This window comes from Bos grunniens, chromosome 8 (genome assembly GCF_055505025.1).
Source record: "Bos grunniens cultivar Pamir isolate PY7600 chromosome 8, Bosgru_T2T1.0, whole genome shotgun sequence".
Lineage (NCBI taxonomy): Eukaryota > Metazoa > Chordata > Mammalia > Artiodactyla > Bovidae > Bos > Bos grunniens.
The window spans coordinates 15,349,205-15,376,459 of NC_141172.1; the positions used below are offsets into that span (position 1 = coordinate 15,349,205).

General features: G+C 44.7%; 1 protein-coding gene across 6 annotated transcripts in view; it reads left to right on the forward strand.

The window, feature by feature from the left end:
- Positions 1-27,255, forward strand: part of MOB3B (MOB kinase activator 3B) — a 219,217-nt gene that overhangs the window by 69,439 nt on the left and 122,523 nt on the right. For all 6 annotated transcript variants that reach the window (XM_086414931.1, XM_086414930.1, XM_086414929.1 and 3 more), the window contains one exon: positions 4,042-4,657. In XM_086414931.1, the coding sequence (XP_086271057.1) occupies positions 4,240-4,657 (418 nt within the window). In that variant the 5' untranslated portion in view covers positions 4,042-4,239. The remainder of the gene's footprint in view (positions 1-4,041; positions 4,658-27,255) is intronic.

A 27,255-nucleotide genomic window follows, 5' to 3' on the forward strand; every position in this document is an offset into this window, starting at 1 on the left:
ACACAGGTCTCCTTGTGGGGAGTGTGTATACTCAAGGCCAAGTGATGAGGGGAAGAAACACCTCACTGATACATGGTCTGGCAGTGAAAAGCTAATAGGAAGAGGATGGGGTTTAGAGGGAGGAAGTAAACAGACTGAGGCTTCAGTTGCCAGAAGAGGCCTTTAACTGAATAATCTGAATATCAACGCTTCTGAACCAAGACCAGAGTCTATGAGAGGGAATCGGGGTGTCTTAGATGGTTTTGGGTTCTGTTTTTGTTTAGCCTGAATAACTTAAGTTTGAATGCATCACCAAACCCTGTTCGAGTGTGGCCTACTGGAACCCCTGCTTGGGAGGAAAATGGCAGATCAGTGGGATCGTGCCTCAAGTCCATCTCAGCAGATGCCATGATGGGCTCTTCTGGCTCTGGCCACAGCTGTGGGCTAATTTTGCTAGGGCGTGATCCATGGGCAGATCAATGGTCTCCTCTCTGTTTTCAGGCCACAGGACACAGTCTTCACTTCCAGCCAGTCAGTACTTGTGTTTTTAGAGGAATATGTGCATGGAAGTGCTAGGTCAGAGGCTTTATGAATGAACCAGTAGGAGAAACAGATTGAGGAGGATCACTTTTTAGAATGTAAGACTTTGTGGAAAGAGCATTTGCTGGGAGTGTAAAACCGAATCTCAATCCTAACCATGCCCCTACTCGATGTGGGGCCTTGTTTACAACTACTTTTATCTCTTGGATACTGTGGTTACTTTGTGTGTGTGTTAGTCGCTCAGGCATGTCCGACTCTTTGCAGCCCCTCTTAGTCTGTCCATGAAATTCTCCAGTCAAGAATACTGGAGTGGGTTGCCATTTCCATCTTCAGGGGATCTTCTCAACCCAGGGTTTGAACCTGGGTCTCTTGTATTGCAGGCAGTTGCTTTACTATCTGAGCTACTAGGAAAGCGGGTCTTGGAGACCCAGGGTTAATGATATCTACTACAAATCTACTACACTTGCTCGAAATCTACTCTGCTGCTGCTGCTGCTAAGTTGCTTCAGTCCTGTCCGACTCTGCGACCCCATGGACTGCAGCCTACCAGGCTCCTCCGTCCATGGGATTTTCCAGGCAAGAGTACTGGAGTGGGGTGCCATTGCCTTCTCCGTGAAATCTACTTTAAACCACACCAAAATTTTGAAAGGGTGAAATGAGGTGCCAGAGAAGAGAACATTGAAGACTTCAAAGCTGCAGTGTCCAATATGACAATCACTAGCCACATATGGCTTTTGGGATTATTATTTAATTATCAATTTTTTTAAATTAATTAAAATTAAGTAAAATGAAACATTTAGTTTCTGAGTCATACTAGCCACCTTTTTAGTTCTCAGTAGACACATGTGGCTAGTGGATACCATATTGGACAATAAATATATAGAACATCTGCATTATCACAAAGTTTTATGGGCAGCTCTGCCTCAAAGCACTATCTAGGGTGTGATATTAAAGATGTCAAGGGTGGCATGTTTAGGAGTGATAAATACTGTCACAGGGGTTCTTAGAAAGAAACAACCCACCCAAGTTGGCTGGAGTAAAATGAGATATTTATATGACTAATTCAAGAAAAATACACGTGCCCCAAGGGATCTCTTGGGAGTCCCTTGGACAGCAAGGAGATCAAACCAGTCAATCCTAAAGAAAAACAGCCCTTTTCCTAAGGGAAATTGATCCCAAGGGTTGGAAATACAACCAGACTTCAAGAGGAATTGGAACCAGTTCGGAAGACTATGGAGAACACAAGAAGTATGGCTGAGTGCCTTCGATGTTTACCTAAAACTGTTGTATTTTTAATACAAAATAAAAAGTTAAAAACAAAAGAAGCTACTCTCTCCCCACTGCCTCTCCCTTTTTCTCTTGTTGTTCTCTCCCTGTGTCTCTTTTTCTCTGTCCATGGGATCTTCCTTCCTCTCCCCCTCCTTCACTTCTTTCTCTTCTTCTTTCTCTACCCCTTCCCTTCTCCTCTCTCCTCTCTACACATCCAGGTTTCTCAACTGTACTACCCATGGTCCAAAGAGGGCTCAATGCAATTCAGTTCTTAAAACGTACTTTATTGCAGCGTCATCGATTTACAGTGCTGTGTTGGTTTCCAGGGCACAGCAAAGTGATTCAGTTATACATGTATATAATATTTTGCATCAGATCAGATCAGATCAGTCGCTCAGTCGTGTCCGACTCTTTGTGACCCCATGAATCGCAGCATGCCAGGCCTCCCTGTCCCTCACCAACTCCGCATCTGCTACTCCCAAACCCCAGTCCTCTCCCAACCCTCCTCCTTGGCAACCACCTGCTCTCTATGTCTGTGAGCCTGTTTCTGTTTTGTAAATAATTTCATTTGTGTCAGATTTTAGATTCCACATATAAGTGATAGCATATGGTATTTGTCTCTCTCTGCCTGACTTACTTCATTGAGTATGGTAATCTGCAGGTCCATTTATGTTGCTGCAGATGGCATTATTTAATTCTTCTTATGGCTGAGTAATATTCCATTGTATATATATATATATAACTATATCTTCTTTATCCATTCATCTGTCAATGAACAGTTACATTGTCTCCATGTCTTAGGTCTTCAGTTCAGTTCAGTCGCTCAGTCATGTCCAATTCTTTGAGACCCCATGGACGGCAGCATGCCAGGCTTCTCTGTCCATCACCAACTCCTGGAGCTTGCTCAAACTCATGCCCATCGAGTTGATGATGCCATCCAACCGTCTCATCTTCTGTCATCCCCTTCTCCTCCTGCCTTCAATCTTTCCCAGTATCAGGGTCTTTTCCAATGAGTCAGTTCTTTGCGTTAAGTGGCCAAATATTGGAGTTTCAGCATGAGTCCTTCCAATGAATATTCAGGACTGATTTCCTTTAAGATGGACTGGTTGGATCTCCTTGCAGTCCAAGGGACTCTCAAGAGTCTTTTCCAACATCACAGTTCAAAAACATCAATTCTTCAGCATTCAGCTTTCTTTATGGTCCAACTCTCACATCCATACATGACTACTGGGAAAACCATAGCTTTGACTAGATGGACCTTTGTTGGTAAAGTAATGTCTCTGCTTTTTAATATGCTGTCTAGGTTCGTCATAGCTTTTCTTCCAAGGAGCAAGTGTCTTTTAATTTCATGGCTGCAGTCACCATCTGCAGTGATTTTGGAGCCCAGGAATATAAAATCTCTCATTGTTTCCATTGTTTCCCCATCTATTTGCCATGAAGTGATGGGACTGGATGCCATGATCTTAATTTTCTGAATGTTGAGTTTTAAGCCAGCTTTTTCACTCTCCTCTTTAACTTTCATCAAGAGGCTCTTAGTTCTTCTTTGCTTTCTGCCATAAGGGTGGTGTTATCTGGGTACCTGAGGTTATTGATATTTCTCCTGGCAATCTTGATTCAAGCTTGTGCTTCATTCAGCCCAGCATTTCACATGATGTACTCTGCATATAAGTTAAATATGCAGGGTGACAATATACCCTGCATATTGATAAACTCCTTTCCAGATTTGGAACCAGTCTTTTGTTCTCCTGTCTTGGCTATTGTAAATAGTGTCAAGCAGACCCAGTTTTCATCACTTCTCAGGGATAATACAAAGGCTGGATCCTGATTCCAAGTTTCTAGGGAAATTTGCTCCAATCAGGTGTGTCCAAGAGGATGGGGGTCGTGTCCTCATGCTTACTCAAGGGTAGTGAAGGGTGGGACAGATAATCTAAAAAGGAGCATATGGGGATGTTATTGACTATCATGTTGATCCTTAACACCTTGGAGTGGCCCATTGAAACTATGACCACTTAGCGAAAAGTTGTCAGAGATTTGACTAAGGCCGTAAAGAAAAAGGGTGTGATACCTTTTCACCTGGGGTTATATGATTTGATCACCAATACAGATTCTCAAGGGTTTGGCTTGACTTCTACATTATTATACCTGGTTGTAAGCGGACACAGTCAGAAGCAAGGCGGAAATCGGGTCTAAGCCTTTGTCATTTCTTAAATACAAATGGAACACTAATGAGACCCTTTTCCTCTCCTACCTTTAGGAAGAAACATGAAGTTCCCCTGGAAATCATTCAAGAGGAAGATGGAAAGGGCTATCTAAAAGAGACTGAGAGCTGCAGACCACAAGACTGGGGCCAGAGGGCTGGCAGTGGAAACCCCTGTTGGGTTGCCATCTCTCACTGAAAAGTCCCAGTTGCCTTTTTACTTCCTGCCGAAGGAAGGGGGAAAAGGAGCAGACCATGTCCATAGCCTTGAAGCAGGTGTTCAACAAGGACAAGACCTTCCGGCCAAAGAGGAAATTTGAACCTGGCACGCAGAGGTTCGAACTCCACAAACGGGCTCAGGCCTCCCTCAACTCAGGCGTGGACCTGAAGGCAGCCGTGCAGCTGCCCAGTGGGGAGGACCAGAATGACTGGGTGGCGGTGCACGTGGTGGACTTCTTCAATCGCATCAACCTCATCTACGGCACCATCTGTGAGTTCTGCACCGAACGGACCTGCCCTGTGATGTCAGGGGGCCCCAAATACGAATACCGGTGGCAGGATGACCTCAAGTACAAGAAGCCGACTGCCCTGCCGGCCCCCCAGTACATGAACCTTCTCATGGATTGGATCGAGGTCCAGATCAACAATGAAGACATCTTTCCAACGTGTGTGGGTAAGTCCGTGACCAGCTGCCTGGTTATTTTGTCACATCCCACCCAAGCTTGGAAAGTTGGCAGAGGCTTCTTCTGAAGCGGCCTGCCTTTGAATGCTGGATAGCATCCATGTCACAGTTTCCCTAAGTCCCATCATTCACGTATCTGCAGTTTCTTTTTCCATATCTAAGGACCTTATGGAAAAAGAATCATGTGTGGACCACTTATAATTATTCCGTGGTCCTCAATAGTGGGGAACACTGGCTTGATGAAAAATTAAATTTGATCTTATTGACTTCCTTAGGATTAGACTCCAAACCCACCCAGAGTTCCTAGTGAAATTTTTAATTTGGAGCTAATTAACTGGTTAGTTATACTAACTCTAGTGCAATGATTGGTAGTCATCTCTCAGGATGAGAAATCCCAATGTGAAAATCCATGGATTTGTTTGGGAGTTGAACAAACAGGTAGTTGGCATTTTGCAGAAACAAGACCCTGGCATTCTCTTCTTCCCTGATCATAGGTATTAATTCCTGGCTGCTCTATTAACTCTGGACCATTGTGGAGTGACTAGACCAACGCAGCCACTTGGAATGTAAATGCTTTCATCTGCTTTGTACTAAAAGCCATGAAACTCTTCAAGGGGAAGGACCAGACCTTTTCCATGTCTTTTATTTCTTTATGCTGCTGATCATTGGGTCTGCCTGCCTGGCAGGATGAATTTACAATTCAGTTTTAGGGCCTTTGGGTCAGTAGAGATGAACACTCTACTCCTTGCCTTGTTGTAACTCTGATGCCCAGGATGGTCCCCTGGAACCTTTTAGGCACTGAGAAACTATTTGTAGAATGATTGAAAAAATACTTATGCTGCTGCAAAATATTATTGAGAAGATCTGAGAAGGTTGGGGTATTAAAAAAAAAAAAGCATTTGAAACACATTGCTGAAATCACCTTTTATGGGGCATGTGTCCCCATGTGGCATATGGGAAGTTGAAGTGGGGTGTATGGAAGTAATTGCTTATGTAAAAATAAAACATTATAACTTGACCAGAGTAGTACGTCCATCTTGAAATATTCAGCACACAAACCAATTTGCTCAGATTCCTCTTGTTACCTTGCCTTGCCTGATTTCCTCTTGCACTTTCTCTCTGCTGGCTCTTGTAGGGCAGGAGGTGGGGTTCATGATAACACAGTCCCCCTTGGTTGACTCGCCAGCATAGGAGGAAGAAGGCAGGTTTCAGAAACTCCCCTATCTGTATAACTGGTGCCTTGGAGGAGTAGCAATTTTGGCTCACGTCTTGCATTTTCATTGACTGTTGGAGGCTTCTTTTGGAGCTGGGAGGAATTTGTCTTTTCCAAAAGCATTACAAGCCACTGCCAAGGCTCTGTGCAGAACATGTGATAGCAATAAAGATAAATAAATCTGGGCAAGGATCCCTCCTCATTGTCCTCCCTCTTCTGTTTCTGTTCTTTGATGCTTTGAACTCTGGGCACTGCTGTTCTCTCTGGCAGCTGTGGTTACCACACAAAGTTGCTGACCAGAAAGAACATCACGGAGCCTGGTGTGTTACTTAAGGGCGAGGAAGCTTCTGGCGGTCTCCTTGGAAAATAGGACATCATAGGTGATTTTAGATTTTGGAGGAAATCAGTGGATGCTGCTGGATCTCTCAGAGTAATTGACTTTGCTTTCTTTTTCTAAATGGTTTCTTTAGCCATTCACTATGCTTGGGGCATGCTCACTTGATCAGAATCCACTGTTTCAGCTCTTCCCAATATGGACTTCACACTATGAAAGTGTTCTGAGAGGTCTTAATATGTGCGTATGTTTTGTCTTTTTTTTCCCCCCATGGAAAAATAAGTTTGGGAAATGTTTAGTGAAACTGATTTCTTTACTGAAGGACTTTATATTAATGTGCATTAAATCTCCAAGAAATCTCTTGAGAAATCTGTATGCAGGTCAGTAAGCAATGAACTGGACATGGAACAACAGACTGGTTCCAAATAGGAAAAGGAGTACATCAAGGCTGTATATTGTTACCCTGCATATTTAACTTATATGCAGAGTACATCATGAGAAATGCTGGGCTGGGTGAAACACAAGCTGGAATCAAGATTGCTGGGAGAAGTATCAATAACCTCAGATAGGCAATTGATGCCACCCTCATGACAGAAAGTGAAGAATAACTAAAGAGCCTCTTGATGAAAGTGAAAGAGGAGAGTGAAAGAGTTGGCTTTTTTTTAAAGCTCAACATTCAGAAAGCTAAGATTATGGCATCTGGTCCCATCACTTCATGGAAAATAGATGGGGAAACAGTGGAAACAGTGACAGACTTTATTTTTGAGGGCTCCAAAATCACTTCAGATGGTAACTGCAGCCATGAAATTAAAAGATGCTTACTCCATGGAAGGAAAGTTATGACCAACCTAGACAGAATATTAAAAAGCAGAGACATTACTTTGCCAACAAAGGTCCGTCTAGTCAAGGCTATGGTTTTTCCAGTAGTTGTGTATAGAAGGCACTGGTGACCCACTCCAGTACTCTTGCCTGGAAAATCCCATGGATGGAGGAGCCTGGTAGGCTGCCGTGTAAGGGGTCCCACAGAGTCGGACACGACTGTCACGACTTAGCAGCAGCAGCAGCAGCATGTATGAGAGAGGTGGATTATAAAGAAAGCTGAAAGCTGAAGAATTGATGCTTTTGAACTGTGGTGTTGGAGAAGACTCTTGAGAGTCCCTTGGACTGCAAAGAAATCAAACCAGTCAATCCTAAAGGAAATCAGTCCTGAATATTCATTGGAAGGACTGATGCTGAAGCTGAAACTCCAATACTTGGGTCACCTGATGCAAAGAACTGACTCATTTGAAAAGACCCTGATGCTGGGAAAGATTGAAGGCAGGAGGAGAAGGGGACAATAGAGGATGAGATGGTTGGATGGCATCACCAACTCAATGGACATGAGTTTGAGTAAACTCCGGGAGTTGGTGATGGACAGGGAGGCCTGGTGTGCTGTGGTCCATGGGGTTGCAAAAAGTCGGACACGACTGAGTGACTGAACTGAACTCAAATCTCCAAGAAAAGAATATGGTAGTATGTAGGGGCTTCCCTGGTGGCTCAGATAGTAAAAGAATCTGCCTGCTAGTTTGATCCCTGGGTCAGGAAAATCCCCTGGAGAAGGGAATGGCTACCCACTCCAGGATTCTTGCCTGGAGAATTCCATGGATAGAGGAGCCTGGCGGACTACAGCCCGTGGGGTTGCAAAGAGTTGGACACCACTGAGCAACTAACACTTTCACTTTCAGTGTATCCTAATTTGAACCTGGTACCTTCTTTCTTAATGGAATACTGTTAGCATCTTTCGAGAAATGTTCATCTGTATACATTAGAGTTGGCAAACTTTTGTATGTATCAGAATTACTTGGGTCTTCTTTTCAAAATGTAAATTCCTTGGTTTTCTCCCTCAACAACTAAATCAGAATCTCTTAGGTAAGGCCTAAGTATCTGTACTTTTAGTAAGCTCCCCCCACTCTTCTTGTTTATTGTAACCACCCAGAATACTTTCTGTCCCTTCCCCAGGAATCATTTGTTTCTTATCTCTCTGGTTTTATCCATGTCATTCTCTCCTTTGAAATCCCCTAACATCTCTGTCTAGTGAATTCTCATGCATCCTTTATACCATCTCCTCTGTGAAGACTGTCATCTTTCAGAATGTAAACCCCTTAAAGTTATGGAATATGTCTTATTCAGTTGACTATTTGAGCACCAAGTCCAGTCCTGGTGCTTTACAAGTTGTTGGATGGATAGATGGATAGAAAAATAATCCTTATAAAATTCCAGCATGTGTATGGTATGGTGCTGGTGATCAGAGTAAGCAAATGTCTCTGAAACCCATTATCACCATTCCTGCGTATTTCCTGCACCTTGCCTTCCATGGGGTTTAGTTTTCTCTGTTTAACTTTTGCAAGATTAAAACATTGGTTGTTCAGTCGCTAAGTTGTGTCTGACTCTGCAACGCCATAGACTGCAGCACACCAAGCTCTTCTGTCCTTAAGTATCTCCCTGAGTTTGCTCAAATTCCTGTTCATTGAGTTGATAATGCCATCCAACCATCTCATCCTCTGTCGCCCCTTTCTCCTGCCCTAAATCTTTCCCAGCACCAGGGTCTTTCCCAATGAGCTGGCTCTTTGCATCCGGGATTTCTGCTTTGGCCCAGCTGCTTCATTCTTTCAGAGCTATTAGTATTATTAATTGCCCTTCCCTCTTCCCCAGGAGCATATTGGACACCTTCTGACCGGGGAGGCTTATCTTCTGATGTGATATCTTTTTGCCTTTTCAAACTGTTCATGGGGTTCTTGCCGCAAGAATACTGGCATGGTTTGCCATTCTCTCTTCCAGCGGACCACATTTTGTCAGAACTCTCTACTGTGACCTGTCCATCTTGGCCCTGCATGGCATGGCTCATAGCTTTATTACGTTGTACAAGCCCCTTTGCCACAAGACAAGGCTGTGATCCATAAAGAGGGTTAAAATGATAGGGGTTAGTAAAAACCACCACCATCCACCACCACCCTGATGGTCTTCATTAGTATCCTGCTCACCTCTGCTGTTTGCCCTCCGATAACACTGTTGCTGTCTTTGCAAAAACTTGTCTTTTTAGAGCCACTTTCTCTATGAGAATTCATTTCCTCTGCTTCTTCCTCCCCCTGATTCTAGCCTACTTTCCTTCTTTTTGATCTTGGTGCTGCCATGAGTCATTATCATGAAAATGATCAAGGTGTCTGTCAGGATAAAGTGAAAGAGGAATTTCCAGCCAACAGCAGACCCTGGGCAGATGAGAAATTTGGGAGTTCTGCTTAGCATTATGGCTTTGAATCCTGGGCATATTTCTTGTCTTCTTGTCTGGGAATTGGGAGGAGTTCAAACTTTCCCTCCTCCCCACTGTGATTCGAGGAACCAGAACCGGAAAAATACAGACAGATGTGAAGGCTTCAGCCTCAGTTAGGTATTAAAGGATATAAACAGCTGTTGATCTCTACCGCTGAAAGAAAAACTCTCATCTGTTTCTGTATCCTGATTTAACTAGGATACCCGGGCTATTTCAGAAGTCAAGCCTTCTCAGTTGGGAGAATACCAAACAGATGTGGCTCCCTTGTGAACCAGAGTCTCCTTCCTCCACTCTCTTGATCCTCCCCAGTCTCCTTTGTTAAAAAGCCAACAGATGTTCCTGCAAAAGCTCCTAAAACAGCAGTACTTTCAGAAGCAAGGGCCACCTCCTCTTTGATTGTATCTCTTTTTTAACCGCTTTTAGAGGTAACGAAAGAAAAATAGAAAGCCACAGCCACCCACTTTTTAAATTCCATTGCCTGGCTAATCACAATAATTTTTCTGTTCTAGCCCCCAGCTTCCCTGTTTTTCTGTTATATAATGGGACTTAAATCTCAGATCTGACACTTAGAAAAAAAGGGAGTTGAAAACTTAGCGCTACTCCAACTCATGTTTTTAAAATGTCTTTGAGCAGGAGGAATAAGAACATTTAAAAAATAATGACATAATCTCACCTACCTTTACAGTTTTAGAATAAATGGGTGTCAGAGAAGGAAAGAGCAAGGAAAGGGAGGGAACGTGCATATATTGAGTTTCCTAAGCATCAAGCACTAGACCTGGCACATTAATCTTTGTTAATTCTTATAATAACTGAACGAATTAAATATGCCATTTTACCAATGAGGAAGCTGACATTGAAACAAGCCCAGGGGCTTTCTTAAGGTTGTACAGTTAATCAGTCATTTAGAAGTTAGGGTTTGAGCTCAAGAGTGTCTGGCCAAAAATCTCTGCTCCTGTCACCCATTACCATTTATATTATAGCATGAATCATTATTCTGCAGATTTCCTTCACATGGTGAAAGACTTCTCAATCATGGTTTTAGGAGGTTACCTAGGAGGGAAAAATTTTTCAGAAAACCTGATTTTGGGTATAAGTTTTAAAGAAATGATTCTGGTTTTTTCGTTTGTATGTTTCTGTTTTATTTTGTTTTGTTTTTGTTTGCCCCCGCTTTCAAAAATCACCCCTAAAATGCCTGAGCAGTATGTCAGACACTGTATCTGTTCCCATGTCACAAGACTGCGCAGAGGGTGACAGCCTTCGGAAGATGCTTCGTGGGCCATGACTACCTGTTACAGCGTTTGGTCCTTCACTCACTCAGGAGATGTTTGTGGAATGCCTGTTCAGAAGCGGGTCCTATTTTAGGCTCCAAGAAGGAGCGAAGCAGACAGCTTGTGTCCTTGAGCAGTTTCCATAATGCCTAGAATGTCAAGTTGCTCCAAATTAATCTGCACATTCTTTCAAAATGAGTACTTTGCTCTGTGGACAAGTGCATTGTGGAATTGGCTGCCTCCCTCTGGCAACCTCTCTCATGAGACTACAGCTGAGTCTCATCCTCTTTGAAAATATTGTGGCAGGAAACATAAGGCTATAAAAATATCCATAGGGATGAACTTTTCAAACATGGGATGTTGGGGAACTGAGTTTAGAACTAGGCTTTAAATTTTAACCTTTATTTTCTATTGTCTCCCTCGTGGTTTTTAAATTTTGATATAAACCTAGATAATGCTGGTAAGACAGCATGTATGTCATCAAAATATACTTACAGTGTGGCAGGACTAGCACCGGGCTTGTAGACGGAGACCAGCTCTGCCGTTATAAAACGCTACAGGGGCTATAGGAAACACTGTGCGCTGTGTGCTGTCGGTAAACACGTAACCTCTGAGCTTACATCCCTCTGTGTGAAGATTCGCATTTCACAGGGCTGTTGCAAGGAATGAAGCAGTGTGAGTGAAAACACCCACCCCAGAGCCATAAGCCCCCGTGCTAAGTGCTAAGTCACTTCAGTTGCATCCGACTGTGTGTGACCCTGTGGACTGTAGCCCTCCAGGCTCCTCTGTCCATGGGGATTCTCCAGGCAAGAATACTGGAGTGGGTTGCCGTGCCCTCCTCCAGAAGATCTTCCCAACCCAGGGATCGAACCCGCATCTTTTATGTCTCCTACATTAGCTGGCAGGTTGTTCACCACTAGCGCCACCTAGGCCCTCACGCTGCTGCTGCAGCTAAGTCGCTTCAGTTGTGTCCGACTCTGTGTGACCCACAGACGGCAGCCCGCCAGGTTCCCTGGTCCCTAGGATTCTCCAGGCAAGAACACTGGAGTGGGTTGCCATTTCCTTCTCCAATGCATGAAAATGAAAAGTGAAAGTGAAGTCGCTCAGTCGTGTCCCGTGTCCGACTCTTCGCGTAAGAGGTGCTAAAAAACAAATGTATGTCATCTGCCTCTCTCTCTCTGCATACGTTTCTACATGACTGTCAACCAAAACTCTTGGAGCCCACTTGATTTCTGATCAAGTGATTTTAGCCCCAGATAAAAGCAAAATGCACTGTAAGAGACTCAACATGATTTTTTAAAAATTAGCTGTCCTTTTTCTTGGATTGCTCTGTGATGTGGGGGTCATGTGAAAGTGAAATGAAAGTGTTAGTTGCTCAGTGGTATCCAACTCTTTGTGACCCTATGGGACTGTAGCCACCAGGCTTCTCTGTCCACGGAATTATCCAGGCAAGAATAATGGAGTGGGTAGCTATTCCCTTCTCCAGGGGATCTTCCCGACCCAGGAATTGAACCCAGGTCTCTGGCATTGCAGGCAGATTCTTTACCGTCTGAGCCATCAGGGAAGCCCGATACAGAGGGACTCATAAATATCCTCAAGGACTTTGGGAAATTTCAACGTTTCTTTAGGAGTCAGACCAACTCCTGTTGTTAGGGATGAGCACTTACCTCTTTAGAGAGAAAGCTACTGGGAAGGATCATCTTTCTTGGTTTTTAAAAGACTGAGTACTGGGGACTTCTTGGAGGTCCAGTGGTTGAGAATCTGCCTGCCAATGTAGGGGACATGGGTTTGATCCCTGGTCCAGGAGGATCCCGGAGAAGGCAATGGCACCCCACTCCAGTACTCTTGCCTGGAAAATCCCATGGGCAGAGGAGCCTGGTAGGCTGCAGTCCATGGGGTCGTGAAAAGTCAGATACGACTGAGCGACTTCCCTTTCACTTTTCACTTCCATGCATTGGAGAAGGAAATGGCAACCCACTCCAGTGTTCTTGCCTGGAGAATCCCAGGGATGGGGAGCCTGGTGGGCTGCCATCTGTGGGGTCGCAAAGAGTCAGACACGACTGAATTGACTTAGTAGTAAGTAGTAGTAGTAGTAGTCGTAGCCAGGAGGATCCCACATGCTGAAGGGCAGCTGAACCCACGCACTGAAACTCCTGAAGCCGGTGCACCTAAGAGTCTGTGCTCAGCAACAAGAGAAGCCACCGGAACACCTCAGTTAGAGAGTAGCCCCCGCTCGCTGCAACTAGAAGAAAGCCTGTGTGCAGCAACAAAGACCCAGTGCGGCCAAAAAAATAAATCAAAAAAGAAAAAAGACGGAGTACAGAACCTGCCCGTGCTCATTTCAACCCAGCAGACTTCAGCAGAGACTGGGTGTAGGTTAGCTGGGAAAGTGGGGAGATAGCCAACTAGTCACGTTTGGGACAAGCCATTTGCTAAAATTAGTGTTGGGTGAGCTGCCCTGGGTTTGATCTCTCAAGAGGAAGGGAAAAGGGTTTTTAGCACCAGGAATGGAGCTTCCAAGCTAGCCTTGTGAACTGGCGAGTTGTTCCTAAGGCTCTGGAAACATGTTTTGGCTTTGGGATCTGAAAAACTATTTGGCAGGGCACCCCTGGTGACTCAGATGGTAAAGAATCTGCCTGCAATGCAGGAGCCCCGGGTTCGATCTCTGGGTTGGGAAGATCTTCTGGAGAAGGAAATGGCAGTCCACTCCAGGATTCTTGCCTGGAGAATTCCATGAACAGAGGAGCCTGGAGGTCTATAGTCCATGGGGTCGCAAAGAGTCGGGCACGACTGAGCGACTAACACACACAAACTCTTTGGTGCCCTAAGAATTTACTCACTGGGAATGCGTCATAACAAAGCTGCAATTTTCTGAACACTTTACCTGCATCATGTCATTTAATCTGTAAAATGACCCCATAAGGCAGGTAGCATGCGGTCCATGTCATAGATGAAAAAGATTAAATCACTTGCCCAGGGTCACATGGACAGACCTAGGATTCAAACCCAAAGCAGCTCAGCTCTATAGCCCATGCTCTCAGATAATCCAACATCTCGTGTCTGTGGTGTTCTCACCCCAGGAACAGCATCACTCTTGTTTTAGCCCTCCCTGAGGCATCACATGTTAAATCCTCTCTAGGAAGGGTCCTGATGTAAGTCCACATTTACAGGGAAGGATGTGAAAACAGAAAGGGCCCTGCATCCGATGCAGATCATACTTGTTCCTTGCTGATGGTAACTCTTAAAGTTCTGCTCCTGGTGAGAACTGGCCTTCTCTAGATTTTGACCTCCCCTATTTTATTCAGTCATCTATTTATCCAGTCATCCAGTCATCTGTTCATGGAAACCACGCAGAGACAGCTCCACTCTTCCTCACCCCCACTGGCTGTGGGCAAATGGATGGTCTTTTGTGAATGGACCCAGTTCCCTGCTCCCACTTGTTACAGCTAGTGGACTCCATGTCACGGCAGTGACTCTGTGGCTGAGTTCTTGAGAACAATGGTAAATAACCACCCCCACTCAACAAACCCCAAGAGATACCTCTGGAAAATGGTGAGGACCACCAGTGTGCTAAGAAGCAGCACAGGGGAAAGGAGTAGAGAGGGGAGCCCAGAGGGCCTAGCGGTTGCCCTGTAAGTTAACGCTAATTACCTGCTGTCCCCAGCTGCACTGAGTTTTCCCTTACCCGTGCTGTGCAATTTTAATGAGCAATATCTCAAGTGACAAGTCATTACATCTCAGCATCAGCTGGGAAGGGCTCCGGGCTATGTGATACTTAGTGGAAAACAAAGATGAAAAATAAAGGCTGCAATTGGGGTGGTGGTATCTGCTGCTTTTAGGGGCTTCCTAGTGACTCAATGTTAAAGAATCCGCCTGCCACCGCAGGAGACGTGGGTCCAATCCCTGGGTTGGGAAGATCCCCTAGAAAAGGAAATGGCAACCCACGTCAGTATTCTTGCCTGGGAAATCTCATGGACAGAAGCAGCCTGGAGGGCTACAGTCCATGGGGTCACAAAGGAGTGGACCACGATTTAGCGCCTAAACAACAACAGTAACCTGCTGCTTTTCCGCGTTTGTGGTTGTAGACATGGCATCCCTCCTTAGTCAGTGAAGACTGCCTTGCGGAGGTCAGTGCTGCTTGGAGACACAGATCAACTCAGCACCAAGCTGTTTTTTTTTTTTAATTTAAATTTATTTATTTGGCTGCACTGTGTCTTCGTTGTGGCATGCAGGATCTTTAGTTGTAACATGCAAACTTGTAGTTGCGGTATGTGGGATCTAACATCCAGGGATCCAACCAGGGATTGAACCCAGGTCCCCTGCATTGGGAGCATGGAGTCTTGGGCACTGGACCACGAGAAAAGTCCCAGCACCAAGCCTTAAGGGATGGGGAAATGTATCTGGAGATGGAATGGGATGGAAAAAAACCAGCTAACCAGAACTCTAACCCAGAACAAAGATAGAATTGGAAGGAGCAGTTGTATAAGCCGCGTGAAGTGAGGACAAGATCCCCATAGCTTACTGGATTACCACTGATGAGCCAGCTGAGTGTTAATGAGCACAGGTTTTTGTTTATCTGAGCCGTACATACCTATCAGCAGGGCCCTGACACCAGAGTCTTTCTCTCTGTGCCCCCCCTCACAGGTCTCCGCCTCCCCTCTAGATGAAGAAGGTATCCTTACTCAGTGTCATTTTGAAGGGAGCCCAAGTTATTGTCCAGCCCTAGATCTCATATGTGGAGAGTGAGTCTCAAGCATTTCCTTCAAAAGAACTTTGTAGGTTTCAGGACATGTAGTGTCTATCACATAATAGAGAGAAGAAGGAGAAGGCGATGGCACCCCACTCCAGTACTCTTGCCTGGAAAATCCCATGGACGGAGGAACCTGGTAGGCTGCAGTCCATGGGGTCGCAGAGTTGGACACGACTGAGCGACTTCACTTTCACTTTTCACTTTCATGCACTAGAGAAGGAAATGGCAAGCCACTCCAGTATTCTTGCCTGGAGAATCCCAGGGATGGGGGAGCCTGGTGGGCTGCTGTCTATGGGGTCGCACAGAGTCAGACATGATTGAAGTGACTTAGCAGCAGCAGCAGTGTCTATTCAGGCGTCTGCATATAAGAACTTTCTGGTGTTTCATTTTTAAAAACTCATGCTAAATTTATATTCTAAAGGCTAATTCTTTCCTTGTTCTCCTTCTCACAAGTCATGTCTTTCTCTTAAGTCTTCTGGTAAACTGGATGCTCTGGGAAGATGAACCAGTTTGGGAAGTTGGGGGTGGTGGCAAAAAGGAACAAAAGCATTAGTCTCTGTTAGACCTGAGTTTTAATCCCACTTATCAACCTTTATTAGAAAAATTTCACTCTCTGAGCTTGTGTCCTCATAATTGCATATGAAAGTGTCTACTTCATAGGACTGTTGAGATCATTAAATGACATGCTGCGTGTAAAACACTTAGCACAGTGTAGAGACACCGACTGGGCAGGCTTTCAGTGTTATCTCAATATCACACAGTATCAGTGTGAAGAATCAGACTTCTCAGGTGAATTCAGATAGGAAAAGAGAGAAGGTAAAATGAATCAGTAACCCTCATTTGGCTGTGGAGTTGATCCCACATTTTCCTCATCTTCTGCTGTATCTTATGGGTCCTTTGGAAGAAAAGGTAAGCGTCTGTGGGAAGTTTAGCTTGGCATTGATAGCCAGACCAGGTTGCGCCCCAGAGGAACTTGAGAAGATGTTCACGTGAATAGCATGTGAGGCCTCACAAAGCCAACCCTACCTTCTTGTTTCTGCTTCCTGCCGCTGCACCCAGCTTTACAGGAAGTAAAGCTACATGTGTCTGCGTGAAGTAGACACATGGTGAACTAAGTGCTACTATGATGGACAGGGAGGCCTGGTGTGCTGCGATTCATGGTGTTGCAAAGAGTCGGACATGACTGAGCGACTGAACTGAACTGAACTGAAGTGTAAATTGACTCATGCCATAGAGTTCATATTACAGGATAGAAAACTCCTGAAAATTGCAAGGCAGTTGAATTTTTGTCACTTGGCTGATATTTTCATTTCTCAGAGAGCATTTAGCATTTTAAGAAAGCTTGGCAAAGAATCCTTTTAGTGTGTGAATACATCCTTAGAGATGTGTCTAATTGATCCTTTGGAAGTTAAGTTTATCTTCATGGAGAGACAAACTGGAGTTTTTAGTTCTCTCTCAGGAAAAGGAAACATTCTTCAAATTAAGCAATAGGTTTTCAGTGTTTCTACATTGTCTGGCCCAGGATACCAGGACTCGAGGGCAGTGATGAATTAAGGGAGCAGCTCTAGCCAGTAGTCAAGTCAAGTGTTCATTTTGTTGTCTATGCCTGGGATTCAGCCTACGGTAGCTGGCTCCTGTCTGGCTTTTGGGCTAGCTGAAGTGAGGAGCCGTAATGCCTGTGTGGCACCGCAGTGAAAGCTCAGCATCTGAGAACCACCAAGAATTACTTGTGGGTAATTTCCTTCAACATCACTTGGTTGCCTAGCCCAGCCAGGGAATCCTACTCTGGCCTCCAGGAGTAGAGTGAAGAAACCTGTTGAATATTGGGGATTTACCTGATTCAGCCTTCAGATGAACTGTTCACATTTCACCATCCCAAAATGGGGAAGGAAAAGCCTGTGGTGTTGGAGAAGACTCTTGAGAGTCCCTTGGACTGCAAAGAGATCCAACCAGTCCATCCTAAAGGAAATCAGTCCTGAATATTCATTGGAAGGACTGATGCTGAAGCTGAAACTCCAAAATTTTGGCCACCTGATGCAAAGACCTGACTCATTTGAAAAGACCCTGATTCTGGGAAAGATTGAGGGCAGGAGGAGAAGGGGACGACAGAGGATGAGATTGGTTGGATGGCATCACCGACTCAATGGACATGGCTTTGGGTGGACTCCAGGAGTTGGTGATGGACAGGCCTGGCGTGCTGTGCTTCATGGGGTCACAAAAAGTCAGACACAACTGAGTAACTGAACTGAACTGAGGGCATCTGTCTTTCTGTGTCTGTGAATTGTGAGCAAATATGTTAATGATATGTACTAAGTCCCCTAGGAAATTATCTGTGAGCAGTAGTTGTCATAACACATGGGTTGTGTTATGATGGCTTTATTTTGTTTTCCAAAAACAGTAATGTTTCATCATCAGTCCAGGTTCAAATCTGTTCCTCTCATGGGCTTTGTGACTTTGGCAAGCCCTGACTGTCTCTGAGCCTGTCTCCTCATCTGAAAAGTAGGGGTATTAAGGGGTATTAATATTAATAATTATACCCACTTCATAAGCTTATGAGAATTCAGTGTCAAACTGCATATAAGGCTTTTAGTGAGTTCCTGGTAGAGAACTAAGTGATGAATACATCTGGGCTTTATTTCTTTTCATGGTGGTATAAAAAGGAAAGACCAGTGATTTATTGTAGTTTGTAATGCTTGATTATATAAGAGAATTTCTCCTGCAGTATTTGATGTACGTTTCTTTTCCAACGGAAATAAAAATTGAGAAAAGCTATTGATCGTGATATAATCACAATAGTTACGTTGGAAAAAGAGTAATTTTCCACATCCATTAGAATACTGGTTAAATAATCCAGACATGAATACATTGCTGAAATCAGTAGATTCCATTTTTTTGTCAGGTACTAATTCCAAAGTTTAAAGTACAGAAATAATAATATTAGTTGACATTTATTACCTGTTCTGGGCTCAACAGCATGCGAGTTTCTTTATGTGTTTTTTTTGTTTTTTTCCTTTTGGCCTCCACACATGACTTGGGAGATCTTAGTTTCCTGACCAGTGATTGCATCTTGGGCTCGTACAGTGAAACCCCTGAGTCCTAACCATTGGACCACCAGGGAATTCCCTGTGTGTATTTTTTTTTTCCCCTCTATTCTCAAAGCAGCCCCAGTTGACATTATCCTTAACCCTATTCTCAAATGAAGAAACTGAGATAAATTTCTTTCCCTAAAGTGTGGGGAGAGTTGAAATGTCAAACTGGGGTGGTGAAGCACTCAGGTAATCACAAGAACTGTAAGCTCCTACACCCTAGGATTGGACAGAACAAGCAAGGAGAGGGGATGGCTAGCACCTGGGAGCCAAGGCTGCTCAGCACGAGCTGGGAGCATTGCCCTTTCTGTAGAACTGGAACCAACGAGAAGATGCCGCCCTGCTGGAGGCCGAGGAGAACTCGGGAGAAATATGGGCTCCTGTGTCCTCCTCCAGTCCCCTGCCGGGGCTGCCAGGACGTCCATGATCTTGGGTAAAGGGGTCTGGGAAACATGTGTAGGGAATGTATCTGTGAGCAAATAAGCAAAAGACTGGCATACAGAGAAAACAGATAAATAACAAACATGAGATAATTTTAGATAGTGATGAGTTCTATAAAGACAAAGTTGGCAAAGGGAATTGGGATGCTGTAAGATTTCAGTATAGGGCTTCCTTGGTGGCTCAGACAATAAAAAAAAAATCTGCCTGCAATGCGGGAGAACTGGGTTTAATCCGTGGGTCAGGAAGGTCCCCTGGAGAAGGGCATAGCTACCAGTATACCACTCCAGTATTCTTGCCTGGAGAATTCCATGAACTGGAAGAGCTTGGCAGGCTATAGTCCATGGATAATATAGATGTATAACAGAATAGTGGCCTCAAACTTTTTAGGTCTTGGAACTCCTTCAGACTCTTAAAAATTATTGAGAGTCCTAAAATTCTTTAATTTTTAACAACTATCAATTGTTATCATATTAGAAATTAAAACAAAATTTTTAGATTTTTAAAAATTTTTTTAATTCATTGAAAAATAACAATAACAAATGCATCACATATTAATGTAAATAACATTTTAAAGAAAAGTAGCTGCATTGCTCAAACCCCCCAAAAAAATTAGTAAGAAGAGTGGCATTGTTTAACTTTTTGTAAATCTCTTTAATGTCTGATTTCATAGAAAACAACTGGACTCTCTTATCTGCTTCTGCATTCCAGTCTATAGTTCAAGTCCAGCTTTGCAGGGGTATGTAGTTGGAAAGGGGAGAACTTTGTGTACCTGTGAAAGGAGCCCTGGGGATCCATACGACCCTTTGAGAGCCGCTGCTATAGATAAAGCAATGAGGAAGCCAGTCCTTTGCACCTTGTAGGCACTTGATGATTTTGGTTGAATGAACATAAATTAAGATTGCATTGAGGGTTTCACAGTGTCTCATGATAAATGGTGACATTGGTGACATGGTGATAGTATAAACCAGTTAGACAAGATTCTTAGGGGCCATTTATCTGCAGGACATGTGCTGTGTGGTATTTACCCAGCAATCCTGATGACTTTTCACCTTAGTGTTCAGAGTCCTGCAGGTTCCCTGTCACGGACTTTAGTAGGACCACCAAAAGAAAAATGCTAATTAGTCTAGTCTCTGAAAAAAATACATACTCTCTCCATACAAATAGGTAACTAACTCTACTTAATACTCTGTAACGACCCATATGGGAAAAGAATCCAAAAAAGAGTGGATATATGTGTATGTATAACTGAATCACCTTGCTGTACACCTGAAACTAGCACAACATTGTATATCAACTATACTCCAATAAAAATCAAATTAAAAGCATACGCCCTCTGGTCTCCGTAACACTATGTCCACACTAGCATAATGCGCTAGTTCAGAAGAGATTAGTTCACTGGTGGTGCTAGGTGTGTCCATGTTGTGGTGGTGTAGTTGCCAGGTTGTGGTGGACTCTTTTGAGACCCCATGGACTGCAGCCCACCAGACTCCCCTGTCCATGGGAGGCCAGAATGCTGGAGTGGGTTGCCATTTTCTTCTCCAGGGGATCTTCCTGATCCAGGCATTGAACCCATGTCTCCTGTATAACAGATGGATCATTTACCCTGAGCCACTGGGGAGCCCCTGGTGTGTACATAGGAAGTATTTATTTATTTATTTATTTATGGCTGTCCTGGGTCTTCTTTGCTGTGCGAGGGCTTTCTCTCGTTGCAGAGAATGGGGGCTACTCTAGCTTCATCACATGGGCTTCTCATTGCAGTGACTTGTCTTGCTGCGGAGCACAGGCTTTAGGGTGCGTGGGCTTCGGTAGTTATGGTGTGTGGGGTCTAGAGCTTGGGTTCAGTCGTTGTGGCACACAGGCTTAGTTGCTCCTCTGTATGTGGGATCTTCCTGAACCAGGGATCAAACCAATGTCCCCTGCATTGCAAGGGGGACTCTTAACCACTGAATCACCAGGGAAGCCCCATAGGAAGTATTTCAAAATTTAAATGGAATTTTTATGATATAATTACAACAATGTGCTGTACAATACAGAGTGGTAAATCACCACCAGGGACACACCTTGAAAATTTTATGCAACAGTATTCAACTTTCTATCTGGGTGAGAGAGGTTATGAGTGTTTTTCTCACCATCAACTAATATTCATTCTTATAGATTGCTGACATTAGCCAAGATCTAAATAATACAGTAAAGTAGCTGTTACGAAGGCAATGGCACCCCACTCCAGTACTCTTGCCTGGAAAATCCCATGGACGGAGGAGCCTGGTATGCTGCAGTCCATGGGGTCACTAGGAGTCAGTCACGACTGAGCGACTTCACTTTCACTTTTCACTTTCATGCATTGGAGAAGGCAATGGCAACCCACTCCAGTGTTCTTGCCTGGAGAGTCCCAGGGACCAGGGAGCCTGGTGGGCTGCCATCTATGGGGTTGCACAGAGTCGGACATGACTGAAGCGACTTAGCAGCAGCCGCAGCAGCTGTTATGAAAAACAAATCGAATGATTTAGACACTTATTTGCTCTTTCGGATTATCTGTGATCCTGCTCTTTCTATGGACATAGATCACTGAATTCAGCATTAATTGAAAGCCATGACAAAGGACATTATGATGGAGATGACATTGATCAGCTTTAGATGAGCTTGACCACATTTCTTCAACCCCCAATAGGCAGATTTGAGCAACCCTTTGTGGACCAACTAGTTTTCAAGTGGGGTATATACAACATTTTAGGCCAAATGAAATGTACTTTTAGTGCTGGTATCAGAGGCAAATCTCATACTTCTTTTCCTAGCAGATGACATTGTATCTTGCTTTGATGTTATGCAGTTGATGTAATAATGATGTCTACCATATACAGAGTGTCTGTAGTAGGTTAGGTGGGTTTTCCTGATGGCTCAGCAGGTAAAGAATCCGCCTGCATTGTAGGAGACACAGGAGACATGGGTTTGATCCCTGGAGATCGCCTGGAGATCGCCTGGAGAAGGAAATGGCAACCCACTCCATTATTCTTGCCTGTGAAATCCCATGGACAGAGGAACCTGGCTAGCTTCAGTCCATGGGGTTGCAAAGAGTCGGACACAACAGAGTGACTACAGACATGGTAGGTGAGGTGCTTTATAACCACTTTACTAAGCTGTTTTTTGCCTCTTTTCAGCCCAGGTTACATGGCTTATAAAGGCCTGTAACAATTCTCTCTTACTGCACTGTGATTTTCCCTACACCAGGGGCCTCTGAGAGATACATAGTCTAGGCATGTGCATGCATGTCTTTGCATAAACACAAAGACAGAAAGGTATTCAAAGATTGAATGAGAGAGGAGAAAAGCGAAAGGCTAAATTGGAAGAGGGAAAGTTTGGCTTCTCTGTGACACCAAAGCATGAGACCTTTGCAGAAGAAATCCTGCCTGGATGAAATAAGATATTTCAAGTCAGGGCTTTGTTCCTTTCTCACTGTGTCTTAGATACGTGGATTTGACTCATGGTCTGCTGAATGTAGGGAGAGTGGCTAGCGGGACAAACCTCCCATTAATAGGGTGAGACACGTGAGGTGGTTCAGTAATCTTCATGTGTATAGTAAGGCCTGATTGTGTGTGTGTGTGTGTGTGTCTTTTCAAGGTAAAAATATCAATGGTTAGGAAGAAAAGGAAGAAAAAATAAAAGAATATGGGGATATGCCAGCTAGCTACCTATAGTGCCCTATGGTTCCACATCGAGGAAATGAGCAGACTAATAGAATTGAGTTTTTACCTTTCACTGCAGTATGCAGTGGCAACCCACTCCAGTGTTCTTGCCTGGAGAATCCCAGGGACAGGGGAGCCTGGTGGACTGCCGTCTATGGGGGTCGCACAGAGTCGGACACGACTGAAGTGACTTAGCAGCAGCAGTATGCAAAGTCCCTCTGATTCTTTTTACTGCCTTTCCTTTTGACTCCTTGGTCTGTTAACCCTATTTCTCTGCTATGAACCCTATTTCTCATAACACCAGGAGACCTAGGTCATAACGTTGCTGTGAGGACTTAAGAAGATAATACGTGGGGCTTGGCAGGCCAAAAATATTTGATATCTGTCAGCTCACATGATTACTAGCAGTATTGTCAGGACTGTATTTCTGCGTAGTACTTGTACATTTTTCTCCAGTGTGAGAAGCTGCACATCGCAGTGGTGGAGGCTTCCAGAAATTAGGACCCTGGAGGCCCATGAGGCCTCGACAGGCAGAGGCAGGTTTCTGGACGCCCCGCCCAGGCTGGACTTTTCAGCCATGGCCTCGGTGCCGCCCCTCAGACAGTGAACACCTTGGGGCCCAGGAAATATTTTTTCAGCCCTAACACATTTTGACTCTTAAAATGGCCGTGGAGTCTGGCTGCCTCTGTCAGGCTGTGGCGGCTCGTGGGGCTGCCTGGGCTCAGTGTGACTTCAGGTGCCACAGGCGTGCATTGTAACTCCTCTCTGCCATGCTGTCCCGCAGCTGGCCTGAGGAAGGCCGGGGGGGCACTGTCAGCCCAGGAGAAACACAGCCAGACTTGGAGCTCAAGTGTTTCAGGTAAAATGGCGCTGATTTTTCCAGGACAGTTTGAAAAGGGGATGCTATCAAAGTGAACCTTTTAGATGACCCAATTAAATAGAGCCACGGGGGTTGGTTCCTTGGAACAGCTGTGCTTCAGAGTTAACTTTGGGGTTATAATTAAACAGCTGTTTAATTAATATATTTATTTATGGCTGTCCTGGGTCTTCCTTGCTCTGAGGGCTTTTCTCTGGTAGCGGTGAGCAGAGGCTACGCTCTAGTTGCGGCGCTCGGGCTGCCCATTGCGGTGGCTTCTCTTTCTTTTTTTTTGACACTGGAAACATGCATTTTGTTTTATATAAATTTATTTAATTGGATGCTAATTACTTTACAATATTGCGGTGGCTTCTCTTGTTGCAGAGCACAGGCTCTAGGGCTCCTGGGCTCTAGAGCACAGGCTCAGCAGTTGTAGTGCATGGGCTTCGTTAATCCACAGCACATGGGATCTTCCCGGATGAGTAATCCGTGTCCCCTGCGTTGGCAGGCCACTGAGCCCACCAGAGAAAGTGAAAGTGAAAGTGAAATCGCTCAGTCGTGTCCAACTCTTTGTGACCCCATGGACTGTAGCCTACCAGGCTCCTCGGTCCATGGAATTTTCCAGGCAAGAGTACTGGAGTGGGTTGCCATTTCCTTCTCCAGGGGATCTTCCCAACCCAGGGATCGAACCCCGGTCTCCCGCATTGCGGGCAGGTGCTTTACCATCTGAGCCACCAGGGAAGACCCCAACAACTATTTATGAAGCATCTACTTATTCCAAGTGTTGTATTAGGGGGTGGTCTGCTGGTCGGCCTGGTCCTTGTGCCCACCCCTGGGGAGTCTCCCTCAGAATGCTGTATGCCCACAGCTGGAGCATTTAACTCTGTCCTTAGGCTCAAACCCACCAGGAGGCTCTGATCATCTTCTCAGGCTTTAGTGACAAGGTGGACTCTCCCAGTATTACTTACTGGGCCAACCCCATACCCCAGATTCCAAGACTGGGAAGTGGATTCCTGCCTAGGGCTCTACCTGGTACCCAGTCACTGTACACTGGTGCTCCACCTTGGCTGCCTGGTTGGGCTGTATTAGAGTCATGCTGATGGTGTTCAGACCAGTGACAGGGTTCCCACTGTTTGATCAGCCCCTACCATGCAGACCATTGGCAATCCCTAATTCCTCTTCCAGTCCCCCTCTTACCCCAGCACTCTGCCATCCTCCCGGGCTCCCTGAGTTGCCTCCTACTGACTTTGCCCCAAGCACCTGCCTCATCCCCGTGGGTCCATCAGGGGTCCTCGGCTCCTCCCACTGAAGTGGGCCTCCTGCCATCAGCTCAGCAGCATGAGTTCTGAAGCCATAAGCTTGGCCCAGGAGGCTTTCAGTTGCAACTGAGGACTCCTAGATTCCGGCACAAACGGGGCTCTGAATCAAGTGCCCTTCTAGCCGCTAATGCCCTAAGCCTTCTGCTTAGGCTTTTTCTAAGGTTAGTGCTCTGCTCCTTTGCGGTGTCAAAAGACAGAGAGACTAAGAATAGCCCCTTCCTTAAAAGAATTCTCAGTGCCCTTGGCTATGTGCACTGTTACTGCTGTCTGTGGATGTGGCTTCTAAAAGGTAAGCTGGCTTGCATCACAATATCTTAACGGTGCTGCTTCTAAATAAGAAAAAGGAGAATGCCAGCTGGTATATTTTATTTCTTCTCAAGGGCCCCTATTCATCTGGTCCAGCATGCTATCTCCTTAATTTAAGAGATAGCAATGTGGCTTCTGGCGTTCCCTGGTGGCTCAGGCAGTAAAGTATCCACCTGCAATGCAGGAGACCTGAGTTCAAGCTCTGGGTTGGGAAGATCCCATGGAGAGGGGAATGGCAACCCACTTCAGAATTCTTGCCTGGAAAATTCCGTGGACACAGGAGCCTGGCAGGCTACAGTCCACAGGGTTGTAAAGAGTCGGACGTGACTGAGTGACTAAGCACCCACACAGTGTGGCTTCTGTTAGTCCATAGCTTCTAGATGTGTTTTCATTTCCGGTAGGATTTAGCAAAGTCATTACCCCATGCTTTAAGAAGGCTCCAGGCCCAAAACACCTCAATACATTTTTTAAATGACATAATGAGAGAAGAAAGTCGTCTTTTTTCCTTGGAGAGAAGAGGTTTCAAATATAAGACAGGCTGATGCGTCCCTAAGAATAGTCTCAGTTCTGTTGCATAGCTCACTGCTCACAAATAATGAGCTCACAAACGTGAGATGCATCGGTGAATTTCGAAAGAAGGGCTCTGGTGACGATGTTACCCACTTTGTAGTGGTCGAAGGGAGATGTTTATCAGAGACGAGCCTACTCGTGTTTTTTTTAAATGTCCATCAAATGGATTATATTCATCAGTGATCAATAAATATAAAAAAACAGGTCTCATGTTAATAAATAAATTTGATAAGAGTTTTGGCCCCTAAAGGAAACAGGTCACTTGTTCCCTTACAGGTGGCGAGGACTTAAAACTCACCAGAAAAGACTAAACTCAACATATTTCATATTTAATTAGGTACTAACCCCAAATGAAGTCAGGTTTTTGAACAGCAAAACAATTTTATTTTTTCCTATAGCAGTCTTTGGTCTTATAAGAGGTCTTAATGCCAAGAGGGTCAAAATTATTTAGTCTATTCTTCTCACAGCAGATGGTCATTTTCTTAAAAACCATAAATCAGATCATGTTTATTCTCTGCTTTAAAAACCCCAATATCTCCCCACTGAAACCACAAGAGAGTCCTAAACTCTTGCCTGGGCCTGTTGCCCACTTGGTGAGCAAGCCCCTGGCCACCTCCTCCTGCCCCCTGGACTCTAGCCATCTGAGCCTTCTCTGTGCTTCTCAAACAGCCCCCTTCCTGCTAGTTGTTCCCCCTACTCCTACCTCCAAGCCTTTGCACTTTCTTTGTCGGAACCATCCACCCTGGATTTTTGCATAGCTGTCTCCTTCCTGTTATTCAGATCTCTGCTTAAATTTCCCCCTCCTTGGCAAAGACTTTTCTAATCATTCAGTATAATATGACATAGGTCCCTTTGGTCTGTCTTTATCAGACCATCCCATCCAATTTTCTTAATATTATTTTCATCCTGAAATCATTTGTCTTTTTCATTTATTCATTTATGTTGGTTAGCAGGAATAAGAGAATAATTCCTCACTAAAAATCAAGTGGTTCATTGAAAACCATCATGCTAAATCTGAAACATTACCTTTTTCTAAAGACACAGTTGCCTGAATGAATTTGTGTAATTCAACATGCTTCTGCTTACTATGTGTCCAGTACAATAGGAACTTCAGGAGGCCAATCAGACAGCCAGGAAATAAATGTTTACTGAATATTCCCATGACAACATGCTAGTGTGCTGAACACTGGGATACAGTGGCCAGCAAAACAAGCATGACCTTCTCCTTGAGGAACTGAAATCAAATAGTGGAGGGAGAGAAATGTTACAAAGGATGAAAACTCCCTGAGTGCAGGAACGTCTCCCTTCCGATGCTGCAATCCCCGTGTCTACAGCAGTGCCTGGCACAAGCAGGGGTTCTTGATGAACGAAAAGTGAAATTAATCATTGTCAGTGTGAAGTTTGGCCGAGGGAAATGCCATGGACTCCAGCCAGATATATAAAATACAAATACTCTCAA